This window comes from Prionailurus viverrinus, chromosome B1 (genome assembly GCF_022837055.1).
Source record: "Prionailurus viverrinus isolate Anna chromosome B1, UM_Priviv_1.0, whole genome shotgun sequence".
Lineage (NCBI taxonomy): Eukaryota > Metazoa > Chordata > Mammalia > Carnivora > Felidae > Prionailurus > Prionailurus viverrinus.
The window spans coordinates 129,065,885-129,090,448 of NC_062564.1; the positions used below are offsets into that span (position 1 = coordinate 129,065,885).

The 24,564-nt window shown below is 32.8% G+C and overlaps 1 protein-coding gene across 1 annotated transcript in view; it reads right to left on the bottom strand.

The window, feature by feature from the left end:
- GRID2 (glutamate ionotropic receptor delta type subunit 2) overlaps positions 1-24,564 on the bottom strand; it is a 1,470,351-nt gene that overhangs the window by 1,155,353 nt on the left and 290,434 nt on the right. Inside the window, exon 2 of the mRNA XM_047856052.1 lies at positions 18,651-18,806. Coding sequence (XP_047712008.1) covers positions 18,651-18,806 — 156 coding nt within the window. The remainder of the gene's footprint in view (positions 1-18,650; positions 18,807-24,564) is intronic.

The following is a 24,564-nucleotide window of genomic DNA, read 5'->3' on the forward strand; positions in this document are numbered from 1 at the left end:
ATATAATATTATGGTCAAAATTTCTCTGTGGCTTCTGTAAAAGAAAAGGTGAGGCAAAGGATGTAGAACTATACAAATGATAAAGTCTGGACCTCAGCTAATCTCCTCCCCAAAAAGCAATGATAAAACTGGACAGAACTGATAAGAAAAAAGAATATTTCAGGGTTCTTAAAATTGACCAAGGGCATACAACAAATTAAAAATCATTTATTCAAAAAGGAAAGAGAGAAAAATAAACCTCTACAAAATATTATATAAGAAGAGTGAGTCCATGTCATTTTTCTCTCTTCTCCAACCCCACTCTTTGGTTCCATTAGAAAGATAGTTTAGCAGGCAGGGAAGGAATGAAAACTAACAGCTTCATTCCAGAGGGGGCTATTTGGGTAGGGGTGGTATATGGGAAAAAAATCATACTCAGGGGTATTATAGAAAATGATAACAACTTTGGTATCAAACAATCAAGGAAGGTCAACATCTTAGCAAATCTGAGGTTGCAATACAAGTTTGATCAAGCGGTAGACCAGAAGACCAGCCAGAATTTTAACAAGATGTGGGGAATGAGAAAGTCATAGTGGGCCCTGATAAACTCTTGTATATCCCATAAATTTCCTCAACAAGATAAAGGGCCTCTATGCAAAACATGCAGTTCACAGCATACTCTAATTTGAATGACTACATGTTTTCCATCTGAGATTGGAAACACGAATGAACAGTTTTCTCCAAAGTTCTGTTCAATATACTAGAGGTTCTAGCCAGTGCAATCACGAGACAAAAAAACAAACAAACAAAACCAAAAAAAAAAACAAAAAAAAACACAACAAAAAAAAAACAGAAACATGAAAAGACATCTGGATTAGAAAGTAAGGGTTAAAACTCTTTTTTTGCATAATATGATCTTGTTTGGAAAAAGAAAGAAAGAAAGAAAGAAAGAAAGAAAGAAAGAAAGAACCTAGGGGATACATGAAAAACTTCTAGAATAAGCAAGTGAGTTCTTAAGGTCATAGATGACCAGATCAATATATACATAAAATTTTTTTGTATTAGTAAGAACAATCTGAAAATAAAATTCAAGAAATGATTCCACTCACAGTATTATCAAAATGAATAAAATCCTAAGGAATAAGTTAAACATGTAAGACTTGTAGAGTTAAGACCAGAAAATAAATAGGAAAATAATATTAAAGCAAATCTAACCAAATGGTGATATTCTAGATTCATGAAGTAGAAGACAATATTGTTAAGATGGCAATCTTCTTCAAACTGATCTATAGATTTGGGGCCCCCAGGGTACTTAGTTGGTAAGGTTCTGACTTGGTTTTGGCTCAGATCACGATCTCACAGTTTGTGGGATTGAGCCCGGCATCAGTCTCTGCACTGACATTGCAGAGCCTGCTTAGGATTCTCTCTTCCTCTCCCTTTCTGCACCTCCTTCACTTGTGCGCTCTCTCTCTCTCTCTCTCTCTCTCAAAATAAATAATTAAGCTTAAAATAAATTGATCTATAGATTCAACATAATCCTTTCCAATTTCCTAGGAGGCTATTTTGGAAGAAATTAAAAGTTGATGTCAATAGTTATATGGAAATGGGATGGACTCAATAGTCAACTATAAGTATGAAAAGAGAGGAAAAGTTTAGAGAATTTACATTTCTCAATTTCAGAACTAACTATAAAGCTACAATGTGTTACTGGCATAAGGACAGGCATATAGATCAACTGAACAAGACTGAAGGTTTAGAAATAAACTTATTTTTATGGTCAATTGGTTTTCAACAATGGTGCCAAGGCTATTCAATGGGGGAAAGAATAATCTTTCCAAGAAATACTGCTAGGCAAATTGTGTATTCACATGCCAAAATATTGCCTCATATCTCACTCAAATACTAACACAAATTACTCCTAAATCTAAATACAAAAGCACAATATATAAAATTTTAAAAATAAGAAAGAAAAAAATGCACTGACCTTGGATTATTTAGAGAGATCTTAGATATAATGTCAAAAGCAAATTACTCAGAAGAAAATAATTGATAAACTGGACTTTAAAAAATTAAAATTTGCACTTCAAATGAAATCATTAAGAAAAGGGGAAAAGACAGATTAGGTGAAAATATTTGTAAATCATATAGCTGATACAAAAAATTATGAAGAATACATAAAGACTATTTAAAGTTTAATAGTAAGTTGAAAATATGATTGGAAATGCACATAAGATTTGGAAAAATACTTCATCAAGAATATATACTGATGGCCAATAAGCACAGGAAAAGCTATTCAATATCATTCATGATTAGAAAAATATAAATTAAAACCTTAATTACATACCACTTCATTTGTTTCACAAAATTTACAATTATGTGAAGAAACTGAAACCCTCATACATTGCTACTGGAATGTAAAACTGAATAGTCATTTTTGAAAATAGTTGTTCCGTTACTAAAGAAGTTAAACACTACTGTCTTGGGCTCCATACAGACAGCATGGAGTCTGCTTGGGATTCTCCCCCACTCCCCCCACTCCCCCCACACACCCCCCCCCCCGATGCCTTCCCTGCTCTCTCTCTTTCTCACTCTCTCAAAATAAATAAATAAACTTAAAAAAAAGAAGTTAAACATTACCTCACAACTAAAAAATTCCTTTCCTAGGTATCTATCTAAGAAATTCATGTTGAACTGAATGTTCCTGTCCCTCCAAAATTTGAATACTGAAACCCTAAACCTCTCCATGTGGCTGCATTTTGAGACAGGACCTCCATGGAAGCACTTAAGGTTACATGAGGCCATAAGGGTGGAGTCCTAATCTGAAAGGATGGTCCTTATAAGAAGAGATACCTGCAATCTTACTCTCTCTTTCCGTACATACACAAAGAAGAAATCATGTAAGTATACAATGAGAAGGCAGCTGTCTGCAACCTGAGGGTAAAGTTCTCATTAAAGTCAACCCCACTGGTACCTTCCATGGTGCCCAGAACTCTGAGAGAATGAATTGTTTTAAGAGAATTAACTGTTGTTTAAGTCACCTGGTCTGTGGTAAATTGTTATGGCAACACACAAAATGAAATATATATATATATATCCACACAGTTACTTTTACATAAATATCCATGGTAGAATTTTCTATGCTAGTAAAAAAAGTGGAAAAAACCAAAGTCCTTAAATTTCAAATGGAAAAACAAAATGTGACATACCTCTATGATGGAATGCTCTTCATCATTAGAAAAAAAATATATTCTTGGTACATACTACAACTTGGATAAACATAATAAACTCTAAGTGAAAGATGACAGACACAAAAGACTATACATTGTCTAATTTTATTCATAATGAAATGCCCAGAAAAGATCAGTCTATAGCAACATACCTGTGGTTGCCTGGGACTGCTGTGGAAATAGGGTTTGACTGATTGCAAATTGACATGAGGAATTTTGTTGGTGATGGAAATATTCTAAAACTAGAACTTTACGATGATTGCATAACTCTGTAAATTTACTACTAATAATTGCATTGTACATTTAAAATAGATGGATTTGGGGGCACCTGGGTGGCTCAGTCAGTGAAGCATCCAACCCTTTGTTTCAGCTCAGGTCATGATCTCACAGTGGGTTCGAGTCCTGCATCAGGCTCCGTGCTGACAATGTGGAGCCTGCTTGGGATTCTCTCTCCCTCTCTCTCTACCCACCCTCACTTGCACTGTCTCTATCTCTCTCAAAATACATAAATGAAATCTAAAAATAAATAATAAAATAAAATAAAATAAAATAAAATAAAATAAAATAAAATAAAATAAGATGGATTTTATGGCCTGTAAATTATATCTCCAAACAGCTGTTGCAGAAGGAAGGGAAGAAGGAGCAACAGTGGCAGCAGCAGCAGCACAGCAAAAAAGGAAAACAACAACCACTTTGGTGGGAAAAAAAAGTGGAGAGTCTGTGTCCTCAAGATAGGATATCCTCACTAGAGTAGCAGGAGAGGTGGGATATCTGTTTCATTTTGCAAGATATTTAGAGAGGCATTTGTAATTGTTATGCTAAGGTTTAACCTACTGGAACAATGATAACTCAAACAGGGTAGGCTTTTATATGATAGAGGTGAGTTTCTCTCACATGTAGCAGTCCTCCCAGGGCAGGTCTACTCTACATGGGAGCCAGGTTCCTCCTATCTTGTTGCTCTGAAACTCTCCAGTGTGTTGTTCTCATAGGCATGGTCAAAGCTGGGTCACAGCTCACTAAAAGCGGTAGGGAGTGTTAGTCCAGAGCAAGTAGCTTGTCTTTATATTGGAAATGACTTGTAAATTGCCCATACTTCCACACCGATTCCATTGGCCTTCAATGTAACTGTAAGGAAAGCTGGGAAATGTAGTCCTATTTGGAGCAGCCATCGACCTAGCTAAAACTGTGCTATTGCGGAAGAGAAGAATCTATTTTAAACAACTTAAACAGTGGCTGAGAAGTTTATTCATATTATAACAGATAATAGCATTAATCCACATAAATTGTTGACAGTGAAGAGAAAAAGTTTAAGTAACTAGCAGGTTCACTGGCTAGTTGATGACAAGTTTGGCACTGGCAACTTGATGACAAGGTTTCCACAAACAAGCATAAAATAACACAAGCTGCATCTGTACTGTTTTGAAACAGGTGCCTGCCTGAATACAAGTGCTAGGGCTAAAATTCAAATAAAGGACTTCATTTTCAAAACAAATTTGTAAAAACAAGGCAGGGCCTGAAGACATAACTGCAAGTACTCGCCAGACAACTTACAGATACTCACAAAGATAAGGTATGTACACAAAGGGAAATCAGGTATTCATGTGATCCTGAAAGGGCAGAATTTCAGTTGCTGATACTATTACCAGAACTTGGTGCACACTAGGCTTCCCTCAGATATCGACATCACGTTTCCCTTTCACCTTTCTAGTGTCTGCTCAAAAGTCATGTCAGAAAGCTCCTTTACTGACCATTCTATTTAAAGTGACACTCCACCTTCAGCAGGTCTATGCTAATTATGCTGCTTCATTTTTTAAACTTTTTCATACCAACTCTTGATCCTGAAGTTGTGTGTATTACTTGTTCCCTCAACTAAAACATACATTCCTGGAAAGCAGGATTTTGTGTATTTTCCACTATACTATGAGTTGTTAGAATAATTCCTGGCTCATACTAAACCTTCAGTAAATATTTGCTGAATTAATTGAGCGAATAAACTGATTAGCAACATGGCAAGGTTGCAACAAAGCTGAGATGATGCTAAATTACTTCAAATGGACTTTTATATTTGCTACCACATATTAGAGTCACACTGAGCATGCAGGGGACAAACAAGTATATCCAGCAGTGGGTGAAGGAAGAAAAACAGATGTAGAGAACTATCAGCCATCCTCAAAATCCTCTAACAACTTCACCTTCACTGACAATTGAGGATTTTATAACTTCTTGTACTTTATATCATGATGTTTATGTCCATGTTAATGTTATTTATGTCTGTCACTTGCTAAACATATGATTCTTGAAGCTAGAAACCACACTGATACATCTTGGTATCTCTTTCAGTACTTAGTACTTTGCAAATTATAAGCTCGCAATATCTACTTAGATGAAAGAATAAATTAATTAATAATTAACCAACAATGGATGCTGATTTGCACAGATTGCATAGCAGTTTTTTATTCAGATAAACAAATTCCAATGACTATTTGTGAATAATCAGACCAATAAAAAATGCTTTTAACTTAAAATATTAACTATCTCACTTAAAGAGGAAAAAAAAAAGATCATAATCACAGACTATGCATATAAAAGAAACTCAATACACAATGCCATTATTCTTTACCTACTTCTGTCCAACTCAGTTAGGAAATAATCAATGTTTTCATGTAAGAGCACAGTGCCATGACAGAGTTATTGCACACAATGTTAAATGTGTAGTAAAAATCCATTGAGGGCACTAGTTAATGTATATGCATAACACTTTTTTATATTATAAAAAATTGGATGCTTATCTCTTTCTTTAAAATAAAAGGCAATTACTCTTTTTAGATGTGAAATAATTATTTTTTTTTAAAATACCACTTGCTCTTAAAACATAGTAGATGTTTTGTGCCTTTGAAGCAGCATCTTTGAGCTCAAATCATTTTCAGTACTTTTGCTGGATTTTAAAAGAAATTCTAAGATGTTGCTATATGAAGTCTGATGTCCTTATTAATGTCCTTTTTAGTGTTTAATTTTACTCGCTGAGTCATGATTTTCTCCATACTGAGTTTACCATTCTACCACTGGTTTTGGAAAAAGGTGACCTTGAAGCTGGGAACAGGATAATGACCTTGACAGAGATAAGTAAACATTTCTGTCCTTGTAGGCCTGATGTTTTCTTTCTCAGTATATCCCCACCCCAGATCACATTTTTTTACAGTCACCAAGATGTATTTTTGAACATGCCTGCTTCTTTGATTAGATCTTTTCTCTTTGGAGCAGAAAGCATGACTTGCTATTTTTTCCCTTTATTTCTTCTTTATCTTCTCCCTCAACTCACCGTCCCTGGTGATAAATCATCTCACTTTCTACTGAACTTGCTATTTTCTATGGAATTATTACCTAGTAATTATGTTACCTATGCACATATATTTAATCTCTTTGGTAGGTTAAAGCTCCTTTAAAATGCAGAATGCTCTGAAGTTACCTCTATATTCACCAGTTCTACTTCACTATCATGAACTGGGATGCTGAATAACATTACATAAATGAAATAAAAGATCTTATGGGGGTGCCTGGGTGGCTCAGTGGGTTAAGCATCCAACTTTGGCTCAGGTCATGATCCCACAGTTCATGAGTTTAAGCCCCACTTGGGCTCTGTGCTGACAGCTCAGAGCCTGGAGCCTGCTTCAGATTCTGTGTCTCCCTCTCTTTCTGCCCCCCCCCCCGCTTTTGCTCGCTCTTTCTCTCTCTCTCTCAAAAATAAATAAACTTTAAAAATAATTTAAATAAATGATCTTATAATGCAGCTCCTGCTTTTATGGGCCTCTTCTACTTTTCCTCCTATTCTGTTGCCTGCTATTTGACCATTTGCTATCCAATCCTATATATTAAACCATGGGTCTAGGAAATAAAGAGATAAAATGCAAAAACAGTTCTGTAACTGGTTATGTTCCTTTTATTGCTCTTTAAAGTTACTAGATAACCAAAAAATCTTGGCTGTGCAATTTGTCCAACAATAAAATATGCTTCCTCCCCCCCCCCCAGCTACTTAATAAGGAGTGCAGTTTTCACAGTAAAGCAGTCCTACAAGAACAGAATAAATAAAAGGTATAGGGGAAAAATTTTCCATAGCAAATGGAGTAAGATATTCAAGAATTTGTAAGCATTCACCAACTTCTTTAAACAAAGTAGTGGATTTTCAAACAAAGACATTTTAAAATATGTAACTTCCATAAAATTGGTTCCATTTGCCATAATATTTTAAGTAAATAATCATGTTTCCTTAAAGAGTGGTCATCAACCATGCTCTGGGGTGGCTATCCAGAGATCAGCCCTGTTTCTGGTCTGACTAGTGCTTTTCTGAAGGGACACTGCTACTGAACATCCCTAACATCAAGTTGGCCTTTGTTGAACTGTTAAAATACCTATGGACATGAAGATTTCAACTTGTAAAAGACAGTAGTTAAAGGTCGTGTGAAGAGTTTTAAGTTTTGTAATATGATGTATAGTACTAAGTCTGAGTAAAACAATCCAACAAATCATAGCACTTCTTGATTAGACTGCACGGGTCATTAAATCATTAAGAATGAACTAAGATTAACTTTTCTACACAGGCAGTACAGTGCAGTGGTTAATAATGATTACACTTAAAATCCCAGTAGGAAAAAAGAGCACACTTGAAATAGGGTAATTTGAGAAGGGTTTACTTTTCGAAAGGGTGAATGACACAGGTGTGGTTGGGATGTAGCAGGAAAATAAGGGCTAATATAAGAGTTCAGAACTAGTAGCAGTGAAGTGGTAACGAGTCCTGGTCCAAAGGATAGAGAGGAGAGGAGTTTGTGGGGTTCTGAATGAGAGTGATGCAGAGCAGAATGCCTTTAGAAAAAGCACGAATTTTTGTTTAAGGTACAGAGCCAACCCAAGATGATCTCAAACAGGAGACAAACTGAATACCTTCTCCTCATTCTCCCTCCCACTAACAACATGCCTGAAATCCCCAAACAGAAGATTGACATGGAAACCAGTGTTCTAGGCACTATTCTAAAGGCTTCAGGTACGATACATTGCCTAATCTAGCGACACTTCAGTTTCTTCATCTGCAAATGCTAATAAGAATAGTAACTACTTTATGGTTTACAAGGCAGTACAAAGATTAGGGGAAAAAAAAGAAGCAGCACTTTAACAGTTCATGGGATATAGTAAGTTATAAGGAAATGTTACTTCTCATTAGTGGACTTTTCAAAGCAGGCTCTTTTGTCAGAATGTACAGCAAACATAAAAGCCACAAAATGATTCTTTCCAAGTTTTAGATATTAATATATCTCTCTACATTACTCTGTATCGAAAGGCTAAAAAATTAAGTAAAATTCTTTCTTTGATTTGTTTCATTGTATTTCATTTTCCTTAGAATAATACTTACATTAAAGACCCAAATGTTTCTATAACTATATTCAAAATTAGAGTTACAGAAATGTGAATTTCAAATCCAAGAAAGATCCAGGAATGACATCTCCATACTCGGATGTCAGTGAAACTTCAGGATACACTAGTCTTTCTTTGGGAACATACTCCAAAGGGAAAAACTAAAGCAGATTTGGATTTAAAAACAAAAACAAAAACAAAAACAAACAAAAACAAAAACAAACAAAAAAACACCTCATGAGTAGTACTGTTATCCAGCAAATAATGACTTTGAGGATGAAAATAAACATTTGTGAAGCAACAGATTAAAAACTTGAGAATTCAAAAATAATACCCCCCCAAACACAGCAAGCCCATGCCTCCAAATGGTTTTTCCATATGCAGTAGGATGGAATGCTATTTACTCTTGGCATCGTTGGCTACTTTGCAACCTCAAATCTTGACATAAATGTAACTTTTTGTATCTTCCATTATTTATCAAAAATAAACTCCTGATTTTAAATCACTCACATGCACGCATGCACACACACATATACACACACACACAGAAACACAAACCCTACATCTTATAGACAGCACTATTTTCCACTGGGGGGGGGGGGGGGGAGGAACTATTTGCTTGCTTACTTCTTTTTTTATATCTTTCTTATTAGATTTTAATTCTTTGGATGGTTCAGTTAAATTTGTCTCATTTGCTTGTATAAACTTCTAATCTAGTACACAGTCAGTGCATTAAGTATCTTACACATGAGTGAACAATTATGATTTTGATTTTTGAAAGAACAACAAATTGTTCTTGGTGATTCATAATTTCCTGCCAGTTGGTCAACCCTTCTCATATTAAACTTTAACCAATTTCCAAAGAAAGGAAGTATAAACTGGTGATTCATTCTTTGCTCTCATGGAGTCCTGGCCTGAACTTTGTATAAAGAATGATGGAGGCCTGACATCAAACCTTCCCTGTCCTATTTTAACAAACATAGTATATAAAACTTTAAAATTAAAAAAAATAAAAAATTACCCTTTGAAAAACATGAATCAACACTGAAAGAATGATCAAAAGAGTGACTGGTAAATTTATGATATATACTATATATGTCATTTATATATATTATTTCATATGTATATATGAAATTCAAAACAGAATAAAAAGATTAAATCGCTAACTCCATACAATAAAAGTTATTGACAAATCGATGTAACAGAATGAAAACAAGATTTGGAAGCAGGTAAAATGAAGCTGATATGACAGTTTCTTATTCTTTGACCAGTAAGAATGTGTCTTTTTGTTTTTAATCCCCTAGTTACTTTCTATCACCTAAGACCTCTACATTTGCTCAGTTATAATAATATGAATAAGCATTCAGGACTATCTCAAACTATTGTTTAACTTTTGTAAGTGCTAATTCAAAAGTAAAGTACAAAAATTATTATTGAATATTTAAAGTCATTCTATTAAAAATAGTCTCTGTAACAGTATTGTTTCTAACTTCAATTTGCATAACTTTTCCCCCCAAACATAACATATTATAAGAAAATATTTATTTTCCACTTTGGAACATATTTCTCATTTATAATAGACATTATAAACCATTTTAATGTTTTCTATGTTTTAAGTCTTTTCTATGTTTGAAAATATATCTTACAAAATGAGTTTAGCCAATCTTACCATCATATTGTATTAGTCTACCAAAGACCAAAAAGCAAATATGTTTTGAAATGATGCATGAATTCCTGAGAAAATAACATACCATGTGTTATTGAAGAATAGTACTAAGAATTCAAAGAAACCAATAATCAGCTTTTTACTAATATTTGCCCGTGTATAGCTGAAATGAAAATGTGTAGAATGTAGAAAGATAACCTTTTAAACAATAATTTCAAAAATAAACTCAAAACACCAGAGATGATGCATCTCTCAAAGCATAAAGCTTTCCTTGAATTCATTTCTATATCCGACTTTCACATATATTGCTCTTCTACAACATTATGCCTTTCTACCACTGAATCCTATTTAGTTATGACTCAGTGCCGTATTTACTTCACTGATTGTATTAAGCCCACACAAATCATCCGAAAGCTTTAATTTGGTCTCCACAGGCTTTCTTTACTTCCCAGAAATGGTAACAAGGTATTTTAAATCCTCCCAACCCTAAGTACACATGTTGCAACATCACTACTATTTGCCAAATAAATTACACTACAAATATAATTCTCAGCTTCCTTTGCTGACTAGCAGAACTACCCCAGGAAGAAAGAAAAAAAGCAGAAGCATTCAATTTCTATATTTTTACAACCCCAGAATTCAGGATCTTGATAAGTGAAAACTCAGTTGGAAAAAATAAAAAAAAGATGCTGACTAGGCAGATAATAAGCCTACTATGATCAGTGGTATCCATGGGAACCACTAATACATTCGGTAGAGGATGTGTATTGAAGGTAAGGTCACAGAGCAATAGAAATTTGCTGATGGACACATGCAATGACACTAAATCATCATGTACTCCAATATTTTTAATATGCATGTGGATTACTGGAGAAACCCACATACCATAATTACAACCCCATAAAACCATCTTATAACAATCAAATAATCATCATAATCCCATGGAGTATGTATTTAGCCCTCTTCCACAAATGAAGAAACTGAGGCTCAGAGACATTAGGTGTGCTTAAGATCCCAAAGATGGTAAGAAATGGAGCAGAATTCATATCAAGGCAGGTTTATTTGATTCCATGACCCATGCACTTAATTTTGTTTCCCAAGCAGAATAAATGGCATTAAATTTAAGACATATACTCAGTGAAATGCAGATATACTGAGTGTATCCAGTACAATATGGAGAATAAAGGATTCAAAGGGGGTTAAATGAGGAGTTTAAAAAGAGTACTATAGTGGCCGTGCAAAAGGAAGAGAAACACATATAGTTTAGGACCCAATACATGATTAAAGAATAAATAAAAAGGTCAATATAACCATATAAGACTATACAGTGCAGCCAAGGGAGAAAACAGCCTTTTTAATAGCTCAAGGCTGAATGCTTATAGGAACCCCAAAAGTACTTGCTACTTCATTCTTTTCTTTTCCTGGAATATTCAATTCCTTAGTGTACATTGGCTTTGTGTGTGTTCCTTTTAAAAAGGGTGTTTCAATGATAATTCTTTTGAAACTAACAAGGAAGTTCAACAAAATACTGCAGGAGTACTAAAAAACTACACATAGTACAATTCCCATAAACCTCACGCAACACTGGCCAAGGACATGCAAAAATGGGTGTCAAATATTAAAATAATTAAAAGGTTATTTTTTGTTCTAGAATTAAGCAAATAGACTAGATCATTTGAAACTTTGATATCAAAAATACTGTTAATAGTTTTAAAAATCTGAATACAGTAAAGTCATCTTAAATGTGAACTTAAACTATTTTTATGACTACACAATGGACTCTCATAACAACTATAGGATGTAGGTAAGTGTGGCTTTTACTCTAATAAACCATATATTCAGAGTTACTTTAAGACATAGAGGTGAATCTTTTATCAAATCAGTATCATAAAAGACCAAGGAAAAACTGAATTATGCTGTAACAATCATGCACTATTATCTACAGAGACTGAAAGAGAAGGAAGAGGTCTGTTATTATTATGTGAAAAATATTTGGTAGGAAGAAAGAACAGTGAGCCAATGATCAAAGAATATACTTGTGCTAAACACAGCTTTTATAAAAAGTTGAAGATTCTTCTAAATGAAACAAGTCCAGAGCAGCACAGACTGCTAAAATATTATATTTTATGAGGCAACTTACACAAGAGTACACAATTGTAGATATGAAGGTAAAAGACCTCAAAGCAAAAAGGCTACAAAATTATGATATAGAGGTCTATAAACATCTGAACTTCAGTCTATCCACAGTATTAGAGACCTGTTACTTTATGAGCATGATATTGAATGAGATAAGGAAAAGGCTTACTAATAAAGGAGAAGAGCAATAAATCACATAAAACAAAGATTAATCCATACAATTTATATCTTCTTTAATATTAATTAAAAATAATGAATTTCCTTAAGAAAGGTATTTCCTCTCTTTTCTGAAAAATAATATTTTCAAAAAGGTATAACGCCTTGTTCCTTTTTACTATTAAATAATTTAAAACCCACATTACAAGCAGAAGGCATAATGACTGTTCATGCTCTAAAAGTCCACAGCCCTTCCCAAGTACATTTTTAAAACTTCCTATGATCATAACGCTAAGTCCTCTATTTCCTTTGTAATCTCCTATTGTGGCTGGCCAAATCTTGGAAGAGTACTAGGCATTATAAAGTACTTGGATAGATTGATTTGACTGAGTACTCTCAAAATTAGATTCCAAACATATCTTAATTTAATTCTTCTTGATGGGCAATTCTTCATTGGAAAGGGTTAGTGTGAGATGCTTAAAAGAATGTATGCTGGTATTATCCCTAATGTATATAGAATTGTTTATACTTTAATACCACATTGATGATGGGTACTAAAGACCACATGATAGGAAGATTCTGATTCCAGATCGTTTTGACCAGTCCTTAGAATGTGGCAGGTAGAAAGGAAAGTGATCCTAGACCTGGCAGCAGATTGCGAAATATCCCAAGAGTCAAGGAGGTAAGAAGACGGTCCAGAGAGCCACTGAATGGATATCCAATATCCCTGCTGCTATGTGGGTATTTGGAAATGGCCAGTGAGTTCCATCACCTCTTCCTTTCAACTCTTTGCACAAATGGCTGGGCACCAGTTACACTGAGCACTGAACGTGGAGACTGGGATTCAAAGCACAGCACTTGCCTTGATGTGGGTAGGAAAGGAGGAATGGAAAAATGAATGAGCAAAATTATACCTACATGACGTTCAGGTTTTATTTCTTGGCCCCCTGGATCTATCAATTCTCAAGTTCAGTTTATTGTCACGTAATTCAGAAAATAAGCTGGAATTGAAGCTGTCAAAATTGGTCCACGAAAACACAGGCTGACAAGACATACACACTGCAGACTTATACTAGGAAAGTTGCAGAATCCAATCTAAACATTTCCGAATTAGCAGATTTTTTTTTTATCACAGTAAAGATGTCCTATTAAAGCTGAGAGGAATATAAATTATGAGACTAAGCCTTGGAATAAAGCATCAAATAGAACAGCCACATAAATCATTCTTTTACATTTACGTACTCTTTGAACAAGACTACCCAGATTTAGCCTATGGCACCAGAAATATTCACAGTGAATGGTGATATTTTCTGGAGAAGCACATTTTCCTAGTTAGATTTCCTTACACTGTTTTTGCCTCTACTGCTCTCCTGTTTCCCCTTTTACACACGATACAGATGCATGTGTCTCTTACATATAACTGTAAAGAAATAAGTCTAATTTCATAAACTATAAATAAAAGCACCACATTGTTTTACACTCAAAATAATTTTGTTTTGGAAGATGTATGAAGCAAATTTAACTGAAATCATTACTGTATTAAAATAAGATGTCTACTTTTTATGAGAGACTTTTTTTTGGAGCAATCAATATTCATGTTGGGTATACAAAGGAGTAAGTCGAAGGTGGACCAGACTGAGACTTAGATGACGAGCAATCTTAACTATTACTGATTTTTATATGAAAAACAGCTTTTATAACTATATTATTTATAATGGTTTACAACAAAGCACACGGAAGAATAATTATGGTATGTGCCTCCTTTTCTTTCAAATAGAATCATCTGTGATTCTAAAGCATAATTCTGCCCTTAAACTCTTTTCACTATATATTTCATTTTTAGGTGTTTTTCTAATAAGAGCAAATATTTCAAAAGTTTTTAATTGAATCTTGCCATTCAATACCAACACATGGTCCTTTATATTCTTGCTGATACATCCAATGGATGCAAGAATTATGCATGAATTTTTACGTCTACATTTCAACTTCCTATGTGAACATTTTTACAAATGCATTCCCTCTACTTTCTCCTGGCCTTGTTTTCTTATAAGTCCTGATCTTTCTTGGAGCAAAGTGGTGTTGGTCTCAACTAGAAGCCAACAATACAAATAATTGCTATTGCTTTCGGTAGAGAAAAGCAGTGTCTTTCACACCACACCGTTGTGTATCTATGTTTTATCCAGTTTATAGATGACAGAAAGGAAACAATCTATAAGAGAGGAGTAAGGAAAGTAATCTAGCAACAGCTGCACTGATCCAGGTCAATTGAATCTGCAAAAGACCCTTTCTGGATTCTGGTGATAGCAATGAGTTCCTTGGGTCACAGTGAATAGTTGGCTGAGATATTTAATTTATTTTGAAGTAAGCCATAGAAAAAAACTAGGGGGCAATTTCAGCAATGCGCAGCATCTCTAAAGAGAAACTAAATAATTATCATTTCTAGAATCCTAAATTTCTAAATCTGGAAATGTGTCCTAAAGAGTCATGAAACATTTCATCCATAGAGAATAAACTAATCTTAAAAAAATACATCATTTATGTTTGATTTTTTGTTATTTATAGATGAGAAGACCAAGGATGAAAGAACAAGAGTGATTTATAGAATCAGCTGGTATTGTTCAACTCGATTGGAAGATTTTTACTATTCCATGCTATCTGAAACCTATGAACGTTAATAGTATGTATCAAAACATATAAATCTGCCAGAACTTTATATTTTCCAAAATACTTAGTGAAGTCTTATAATGCATTGTGTGCTCTCTCTCTCTCACGTACATGGGGTTAACAGATATAGCAAGGAAAATATTAGGCTAGTGGTCAGAAGGTCTTGGTTTAGTCTCTTGCTACACACCTGCAGTATGTAGGAGAATTACTTGAACACACTACTCTCAATTCCTTCATATATTTAGGAAAAACATTCAACTAGGTGTATATCATTTTCCACCTCTATAATTTTTGAGGTTTTCAAAAATACACCATACAATTTTTTTCTTTTGTGTATCTTCTTTAGAGAATAAGCTTTACCTCAGCTACCAATAAGCCTACCTATTCCACACCCAAAAAATGATAAAAATAATCCTGAGTTAAGATGTGAAAGATTCTTTGCCCCTAGTAAACATCCCATGACTCAACAGACAAAAGATGAATAATAGCTTATCAACAAATATATTCAAAATATTATCAATAAATATATTCAAAAAAAGGGAAAAAGAATTATTAAAATAGGTTGTTTGATTCCAGATTATTTTTCTAAAAACAGGAATTTTTTTTTCTACTGTTCATTTATCTACAAGTGCTGAGACTGTTACAGGATAATGATAAAGATAATCAATATAATCATTGATCTCCAGAGAAAGAAATATTGATCCTGTGTTACAACCAAGATATTGTCATTTGGGAACTCACTGTAAAAACAACTATTAAATATTTATTATTAAAAATAATTATTACTATGCAAAAATTTACTCTAACCAGAGCTACAAAGAAGCATTATAATGGTATCAATATTGTAATTCTGTTTATGTGTTAACAGGCTGTTTATCTTTAAATCTTTCTCTCATTAAATGCTTATAGAAGAAAGATAAATTAAAAATTAAATTTGTAAAAATAAAGATCATCTCTTAAATGCAGCTGGTTGGAGGAAATTCTCACACTAAAATAAAATGAGCATTTCAGATTTGTTTCCTGATGAACTTCTAAAAACTTCATGTATAAACAGTCAGTAATACTTATATCATTGAATCTGTTATCCTTTCTTGGAATTTAAAAAAACAAATAAGCTAATTTAAGACCCTTTATGTTATATATTTTAATGGCATCACAGCAAATATATGATCATAGAAAAACTGGACATCCTTAATGGCACAATTGAGGTTTTATCCTAAATCACTTGCTCAAAACATTTGAGAAAATACCCCTTTGATTATTTCTTGTTCTCTTTCAGTTGAATATTTTCCTCCTTTTTTCAAACTAATAAATTATGGAAAGAGCTCTAGAAAGAATTATTTTTATTTGTAAAATTAGCCAAGATCTTTCTTGATATTGAATGGGGAAGCAAATTAACTCCAAAGCTTCCTAGAACTTATTTCAAGTTCATTACGCAGAACAGACGATCAAAATAACTGGTCCAGAACATCCTGTTACCATCAGAAAACATCAGGCAAACTGTCAACCTCTTTCTTCTTTGTTGACAAATATCTAGTGGTCTCTGTCTCCAGAACTTAAAACTTATTTCCTCTCTCAATTTGCTTTCAGTATCACAAATTCGTCATGTCACAGTAGTTCTTTTGAGGGATGTTTCTGCTTCCAGAACTGAGCTGGCAGCAGAACGGCTACACAAAGTAATATGTGAACAGATTCACTGTGGTATTTTAAAAAATTGTCTTTGCTTTTCAAATTGGAGTCTCTAAAAAAGGTGTGAGGGACATATTTATTCACACTTTGTAATTCTCTTCTACCACTGTGTTGTCTTTGTATCTTTATCTCCACACTTTTCAAAGTGCTTTTTTTTTAACGAATTGATACATTAGCCTGTCTTCAAAGTTAATTTACAATTATTAATATGTAATCAGAAGACAGATACAAAAATAAATAAGTCCTCATTTTTTATCTACCCTCATTGCAGTCACTAAAACTAATAGTTGAATGAATAATACTCTTTTTCATTATTGGATTTTCCGCATATTCTGCTTTATTATTTTACTTATTGCTTTATGAATTGTAATATTAGTTTTTACATGTTTCAATAGAAAATTTATCAGCACATCAATTTTTGTTGGCACCAAATTCCCAGAATTCTCATTTTAAAATATAAATGACTAGATGTTTTCATTAATCTTTTTAAATTGATATTTACTTACTAAACATTAGAATTCCATATTATTATAAGCATCATATTCTTTGCAAAATAATATTTTAGTAAAACACTTCTGTTCATTTCATTAAAATATTTTCTTCACTCCATCAAATTATTAAGAAGGAAAATCCACTAGATCACTAATCATTCTACCTAATCTCTTACTGACACAAGTAAACATAAATAAATTTCGATAGTAGTCAATGCTACTGATCAAAAGCATAGTCCAATAAAGGTTCCCTGAACGTCATGTAGATGCAACGTTAGAGGAAAATGACAATTTTTTGAAAATACTTATATTTATTTTCCTTACCCTTTCAATATTTGTCTTTAAAAAGTTTCCTGTCAAACTCTACCACTTTTAATATTCTGTCCATCTTTACTTCTGTCAAATCCTATTTAAGTTTCTTAATGAAACAAGTGCTTCATTTGATTAAATTTTGTGTTGGTATCTTTAGTCTAATTATATTATCACAATAAAATGTAAACTAGGTCAGCAACAAATAGTTTCATGAACAAGTAATGCTTTGCCAATCAAGAGGCTATTTCATTAGAATAACAGCATCAAAAATAAAATTCTATTACTCTTAGATATCTTTCGATCAAAACCTTCATTCATACAAATGATCATCCCAGTATAATAAAAATAATTTGTATTTGTATGATTTGTCCCTATGAAAAATTTTAATGCACCCAAGTATACAGAAAGAATGGAGACAAATGATTTAATATTTGGCACACTATAGAGAGTAAAAAATGTATATGTTAGGATCCCAAAGCGAAGTCTTTGATTTGTATTTAGTGCCTACCAGTCAGTTTTCTTTCCGCCAATGCATTTGTCATGAATACACCTGAAATGTCATTCCATGCTGTAACAACACTCAAGGTGGCCATTATATCAAAAAAGTCAAAACTAAAACTTTGGATAGAAAGTCATACTTTTAAGTAATGTTTACTTTACACTGAAATCATAAAATGCTGTAAAGCTTTTACTGCAAATATTTATATGCATTTTCACATATACTTCAATTAAACAAAAACTTTCCATACTCTGTCCTTTCAGAAGTGGAATTCAGTCTTGATATCTACAAAACAGCACCCTCAAAGAAAAGCAATGCAGCAAAGATGCAAAAATGACATCCATGTTGATTTGTAAACAAATCTAGTTGCCATCTGAATTGAACCAAAAAACAAACAAAATAAAAACTGGACTGCTGATAGGCCTTACCTTCTTGAACTGCTTGAAAAGGGTTGTTGCCATCGACAAATGTCACTGAAAATGTGATTTTCTCAGTCTGTAAGATCTCTTCATTCTGGTTGAGGTCACCAACCGCTGTGCGAAACACCTCATCATCCTTTTTGGCAGATTCATCAAAAATTGCTCCTACAAAGAACAACATGAATGTCATTAAACAACAACATGAATATTCTGTCATGCTCTCTGTATATATGCCAGGGACTTATATATTTGAAAAAATGTATACCTTCACTTAAAGCATGCATTTTATTTATTACTGAAGTACACTATACTGGAAGCAGTATGGTAGCTAAGCAGGAATATGTAGTTACTGCTTCCAAATGGAAATTATGACTAGCACATCAAAGTGTTATTTCAGGCAAAGCTTTGGTGAGACAATATAAGAAGTCCCAAAAGTTTTGCAGGACAAAGTGGCTGATACATTAGGTGTCTCATATCATGGTATCTTTAGGAATTCATAGCTTTAAGAATATTTTTCTGAACAATAGGAGATAAAATCAGGAAACTTTCTGAGAGCCATTCACACAAGCATACAGGAATCAAACTTCTATTGTGATCTTAATTTATTTTTCATTTTTCTTTTTCTTTTTTTTTATTTTGAATAAAGATATTAGTATCTTTTACAACATGAATTCAGTAACATTAGACAAGTACAAATCTCTGAGCAGAGACAATTTGAGAAATACTTCCTAAGAACTAACATAAATCCTAATGGATAATTATAGCCTTTTTCACATAAATACAATAATAATGATGGTAAGAATTGTGGCTAACTTGATTGACTGTAACAGGGAATTGGCTAAACACACCAGTTCTAGAAGTAAACTGATTTCAAATTCTGACTGTCATTTGTTAAGCATATGACCCTGAACAAGGGATTCAAATTTTAAAACCCATAATCATCATCTGTAAAATCTAATGACAATACCTATCTGTAAGGGTTATTAACTGCATTAAATGAGATTATCCATGTAAAATGTAAATAAATTGTGCTAACTGAATGGTAAATTTTCACTAAACACTAGGTTTTAATTTTAATTTTAAATTATTTTTAATTTATGTTTATTTTTTGAGAGAGAGAAAGAGCTTGCAAGTGTGAGTGGGGAAGGGATAGAGAGAGGGGGACAGAGGCTTGGAAGCAGGCTCTGTGCTGACAGCAGAGAGTCCTGATTGGGGGCTGGGACTCATGAATGGCAAGATCATTAACTGAGCCAAAGTCTGATGCCTAAATGACTGAGCCACCGAGGTGCTCCCATTTTATTTTTAATTACTGTAATCCAAACAGTGCTTAACATTTTCTATTAATATTTTTCTATATTACAGAATCTCATTTAATCCTTAAAATAATTATGTGGTATGTATACTGTCACACACACATAGAGTTATGAAAATTAAGTTTCAGTGCAAGGAATATGCCAAAGGAATAAGGGCCAGAGTAGAGTCCTTGACTGCTTGACTCCAATGTCTTTGCTCTAAGTCACCATGGGATACTGCCTTTTAGGATTATACCCGTAAGAAATAAAAGTATTTTTATGAGGATCCTGACCTTACTACAAATCTGGGAGATTCTTTCCCATCTGGCTATGCATCCTTTATTTTTATTCATTGTGATCCTGCTAGTGCTAGGAGCACATTTTTAAATTGTTTATTTTGAAATTATTGGGCCAATGTATTTTTTGCCTTTTTGAGTGAACTAAATGAATTTCCCCCTGGGAAAAAAAAAGACATACACCTCAGGATCAATAACATGATAAAGGAATGACTACACATACATATCCACATACATATCCAAATAATATTTCTTGTAGTATGTAAATACATCAATAAAATTATGTATATTAAAATGTCTTTTTCCCATATGTAAACACAATATGGGTTTTATGTACACACATACAGAGAGATAAACACAGACTATAAGGACACAAACATGCATATACATGTTTATATACATACACACATACACACATATGTATATATAAAAACATACAGAAACAGACATTTTACATCAGCTACTCCTGTTGATTTTATGCATTTGTGACTAAAGCCCAAAAACCTTCTAGTAAAAGACAGATCATGATATTAAACATGCATTATTAGATTCAATACATGATAAAGCAAGTCTGAAACTATGTCCATTTCTGACAAGTGTGGCAGGTTACTTTTGCTGTCTTCACCTTAAGTGGCCTCATGATGGGGTGGAAATTATTAATTTTCACCAGAGAAGGCAGAGTGTCTAACAGGCTTTTTGTGTGAACCTAGCTTTCTCTTGTCACTGCTCTTTTACATTTGCATGGATTGTACTAACTTTTATCAGCCTCTTCAAACCCTTGCTTTCTACCTCCTAAAATATATTCTAAATGCATGCTAAGAGTATGAGAAAGGATGAAGAATTTTTTAATTGATACATAAAGTACTCACTAATTATATATATGATATATATATATTACCCAGAATATTAATATTTTATTAATATAATCAAGCATAATAAATATTATAGATGTTAGCCTTTGACCTAGCCTATAATTTCTGAATCAGATTGAAATCTTCTTTAGAAATTATTTCTGTGAAATTATTTAGGCAATAAATGTTAGATTTATCTTGCTGATTTTAAACATCATTCAGAAGACTCATTTTAATCTATGATAATTGTTATGAGAATCTAGATTAATCATCACATTGAAAATTTAATATGATCAGGCTCAGATACACAAATTTCTTTAACAGTTTGTTAGAAAGTGTGATATAAATGTACTATATAATTGGAGCTGAAATATCCAATTCATTTTAAAGCAGATAGTCTAAATGGCTACTCACAAACAAGTGATGTATGTTTATATAAAGACACTTCACCTTGTCATGGATTCTAAATGGGTCTTTTAAAAGAAGAGTTTCTAATCAACCTTGTTTTAAAATGGGTAATACTACTGACTTCTGCCAAGTATTGGTAACACATTTTAATAGGAGCATTTTACTGTTACCTGACAGAACACTCAAGACTGCCTTAAATATTAAGCCTGGCTTCATAAATGGCAGAAACCCACAGAAATGATAGCAAATTAGTCAATTCCGTGCTGAATTAAGATACACTGAAAGGAAATGCAGAAAACAAGCAGTTCATCTTTCTGCAAACAGCAAAAAGTACACAGAAGAAACGTTTCATGTTACTGCACACAGCATAACCAAAGAACAGGAAATCCTAGCAACATTTCAAATCCAGTTATTTATTTACTCTTTTTCTTCAGCTATAAAATCTCATCTTTTTACCAGAGTACATGCAGCATTTTGTATTAAACACAAGTATTCTGAAAACAGCCCAGTGAGTTCCACATGTAGAATCTCATGAAAGAAGGTTCTTACTTATTTCATGCACTTGTAAGAGTACAGCAATTCCATGTCTTTAACCCTTGTATCAAAACACACACATTATCAGTGTAATCCAATCTCAAACATCTTAGATTTACTTATTTAAAAAAATTTAAAGTTCCTTGAATGCAACATTCATAACTATACTGTTATCATGATGACCCAGCATCTAGTTTTTCCCCAGCAACTTCTATTAGCCTTTTTTTTTTCATTGTCAGTTTTAACTTACAACCTTGAGGTAAAAAGAATATTCAACTTATTGTCAAGATGAAATAATTCTTCCACTACTTACACACGCATGCACATACACACAGTTTGAGCAACTTCACATTGGTCAAACTGGAAGGAAGAACAACCAAGCAATAAAGCAGACTATGAACACCTCCTAAAATTTGTAATCAGTCATTTCCATTCTTAGGGATTAATTATGATATGTTCCTTCTTTGAGGGGGAAAAAGGCTTTACTGATCCTTATACAAAAGAATGACATATACGGGCAAGAACACATACATGTTTTTAAATACAAACATTATCTTTACTTGTCTTCTTATATCTTAGAAAGTAAAGAATAATCATTTATAATAATGTTAAAAATATGCTGATATCATTTGTTTTTACTTGTTGTGAAGGGCGATCTGTACAAGTCAGTATTTTATGCCATAAAATCATTTTACACAGATTCATATTTGCAAATATGCCTGGTAATAAACCTTTATAAGAAGTTACTAATCTGACCAACTCAGTAATTCTCAAAAACATTAGATGCTTAAGAAACATTAAGCTTAGAAGTATTTTTACCTTCATGTCTTTATTCATGGTGTTGCCTCCATCATGGATGTATATATGTTTTGTCTCATTAGCAAAATATAATTTCATGGGTCACAGAAACTATTTGTATACTTTGAGTATGTAAAAGGGAACCTGGATATATTAGATGTTCAAGAAACAGTAACATATTAACCTTCCTTTATGTTTAGTTAGACATAATATTGTAAAATAAGAGACTTAGATCCAAAGACAGAAGAAAAATATGACTTACAACTAACTCTAAATCAAAACAAAAGTAGACTTGCTAATGTACTTGCATGTGAATTTATTTTCATGGACATTATTGTGACTCCAGAATATCCAAATTATTCAGCGAGGTATTAAGCATACACTTATATTTTTAGTTTCAATATTTAATTATTTTTCCTTATACCTATATGAGGCAAGTGGAGGAAACATTGTTTAGCTGATAATGGAGGAAAGAAAATATCTTCATCTAGCTCAGAATTTCCTCAAAAATACTGAGAAATGATTTGATACATGTCTTGAAGGAATTTTCTATAGAATCAGTAAGATTATTGGAAGATTTACATATCACATTTTATATAACTAGCATACCAAATAATTTTAAAATAAATGATTCTAAAAATTGAAAACAAATATTAATGTATCTACATTATCCTTACATGATCAATTTAGATTTAAAACTGTAGTATATAAAAAAATATGTATGAAATAATTGCCTAAAATATCAGAATTGCAAGTAAAATCAGAGATGGCTCCTTTTTTTTCAATCATGAAGTTTAAAATCTTCACTTATTTATTTTGCCTAATAAATATAAATTCTTTATGTTATGTAGTTTAAAAAAAGAATAAATTTTTCAAAGGTGCTTTATGAAATGAATTTTTATTTTTCTCTGAAGCAACATAATAGATTCTCTCGGTTTCTCTCTTTGTACATTTTTTCCTCTTCTCTTTTTTTCTTTCCATACATTCATGCAACTACCCATCCACCCATTAAATAATCAACACAGAGATAATCTTCAAAGTCAAGCCTCATTGTTTCTTAAGAAATAATTTGCTGATATAACAGCTGAAATCTATTACATGTTGAATCAGACCATAGCAAAATTAAGATGCCTTGATAAGATGACCATAGAAGTGCACACTGAGATTTCATAGACGCACAGTTGAAAAAAATTAGAGATGGTACACACAAATTCCACTTCTTCAGAAAATGTAGTGAAAATATTTTAAGTGATTTGAACAAAATTACACAGCAAAAAGTTAGATGGGATGAAAACAGGAATTTAGTTTTTCCTGGTTTCAAGTTTGAAGCTATTTCTTCCATATCATGCTTTTTTATTTCATTTCAAGCATTTACTTTCTGAAAAACATATGCATACACACAATGTTAGATATATGTCTGTATGTATTAACATGTACATATACACAATATCAAATATATGTATGTATATATAATTGTATATGTACATTCAATTACCAGTATTACATCTGGTGATTAACATATCACATTCATTTACTATAAGCCCTGAAGTATTAAAAATTGAAGAATGAGAGCAAAACTTGAACATAGGAATATTTTTACATAAAATGCATTGGATTTGCCTTAGAGGCATCAACAATTTAACTTAGGAAGTTAAATAAAGATAAAAAGCAAAATTCTCTGTTTTGGGACAATTTATTGGTCACAGTAGAATTTACAGTTCTGCAGAGCTATTCAGAATTACTA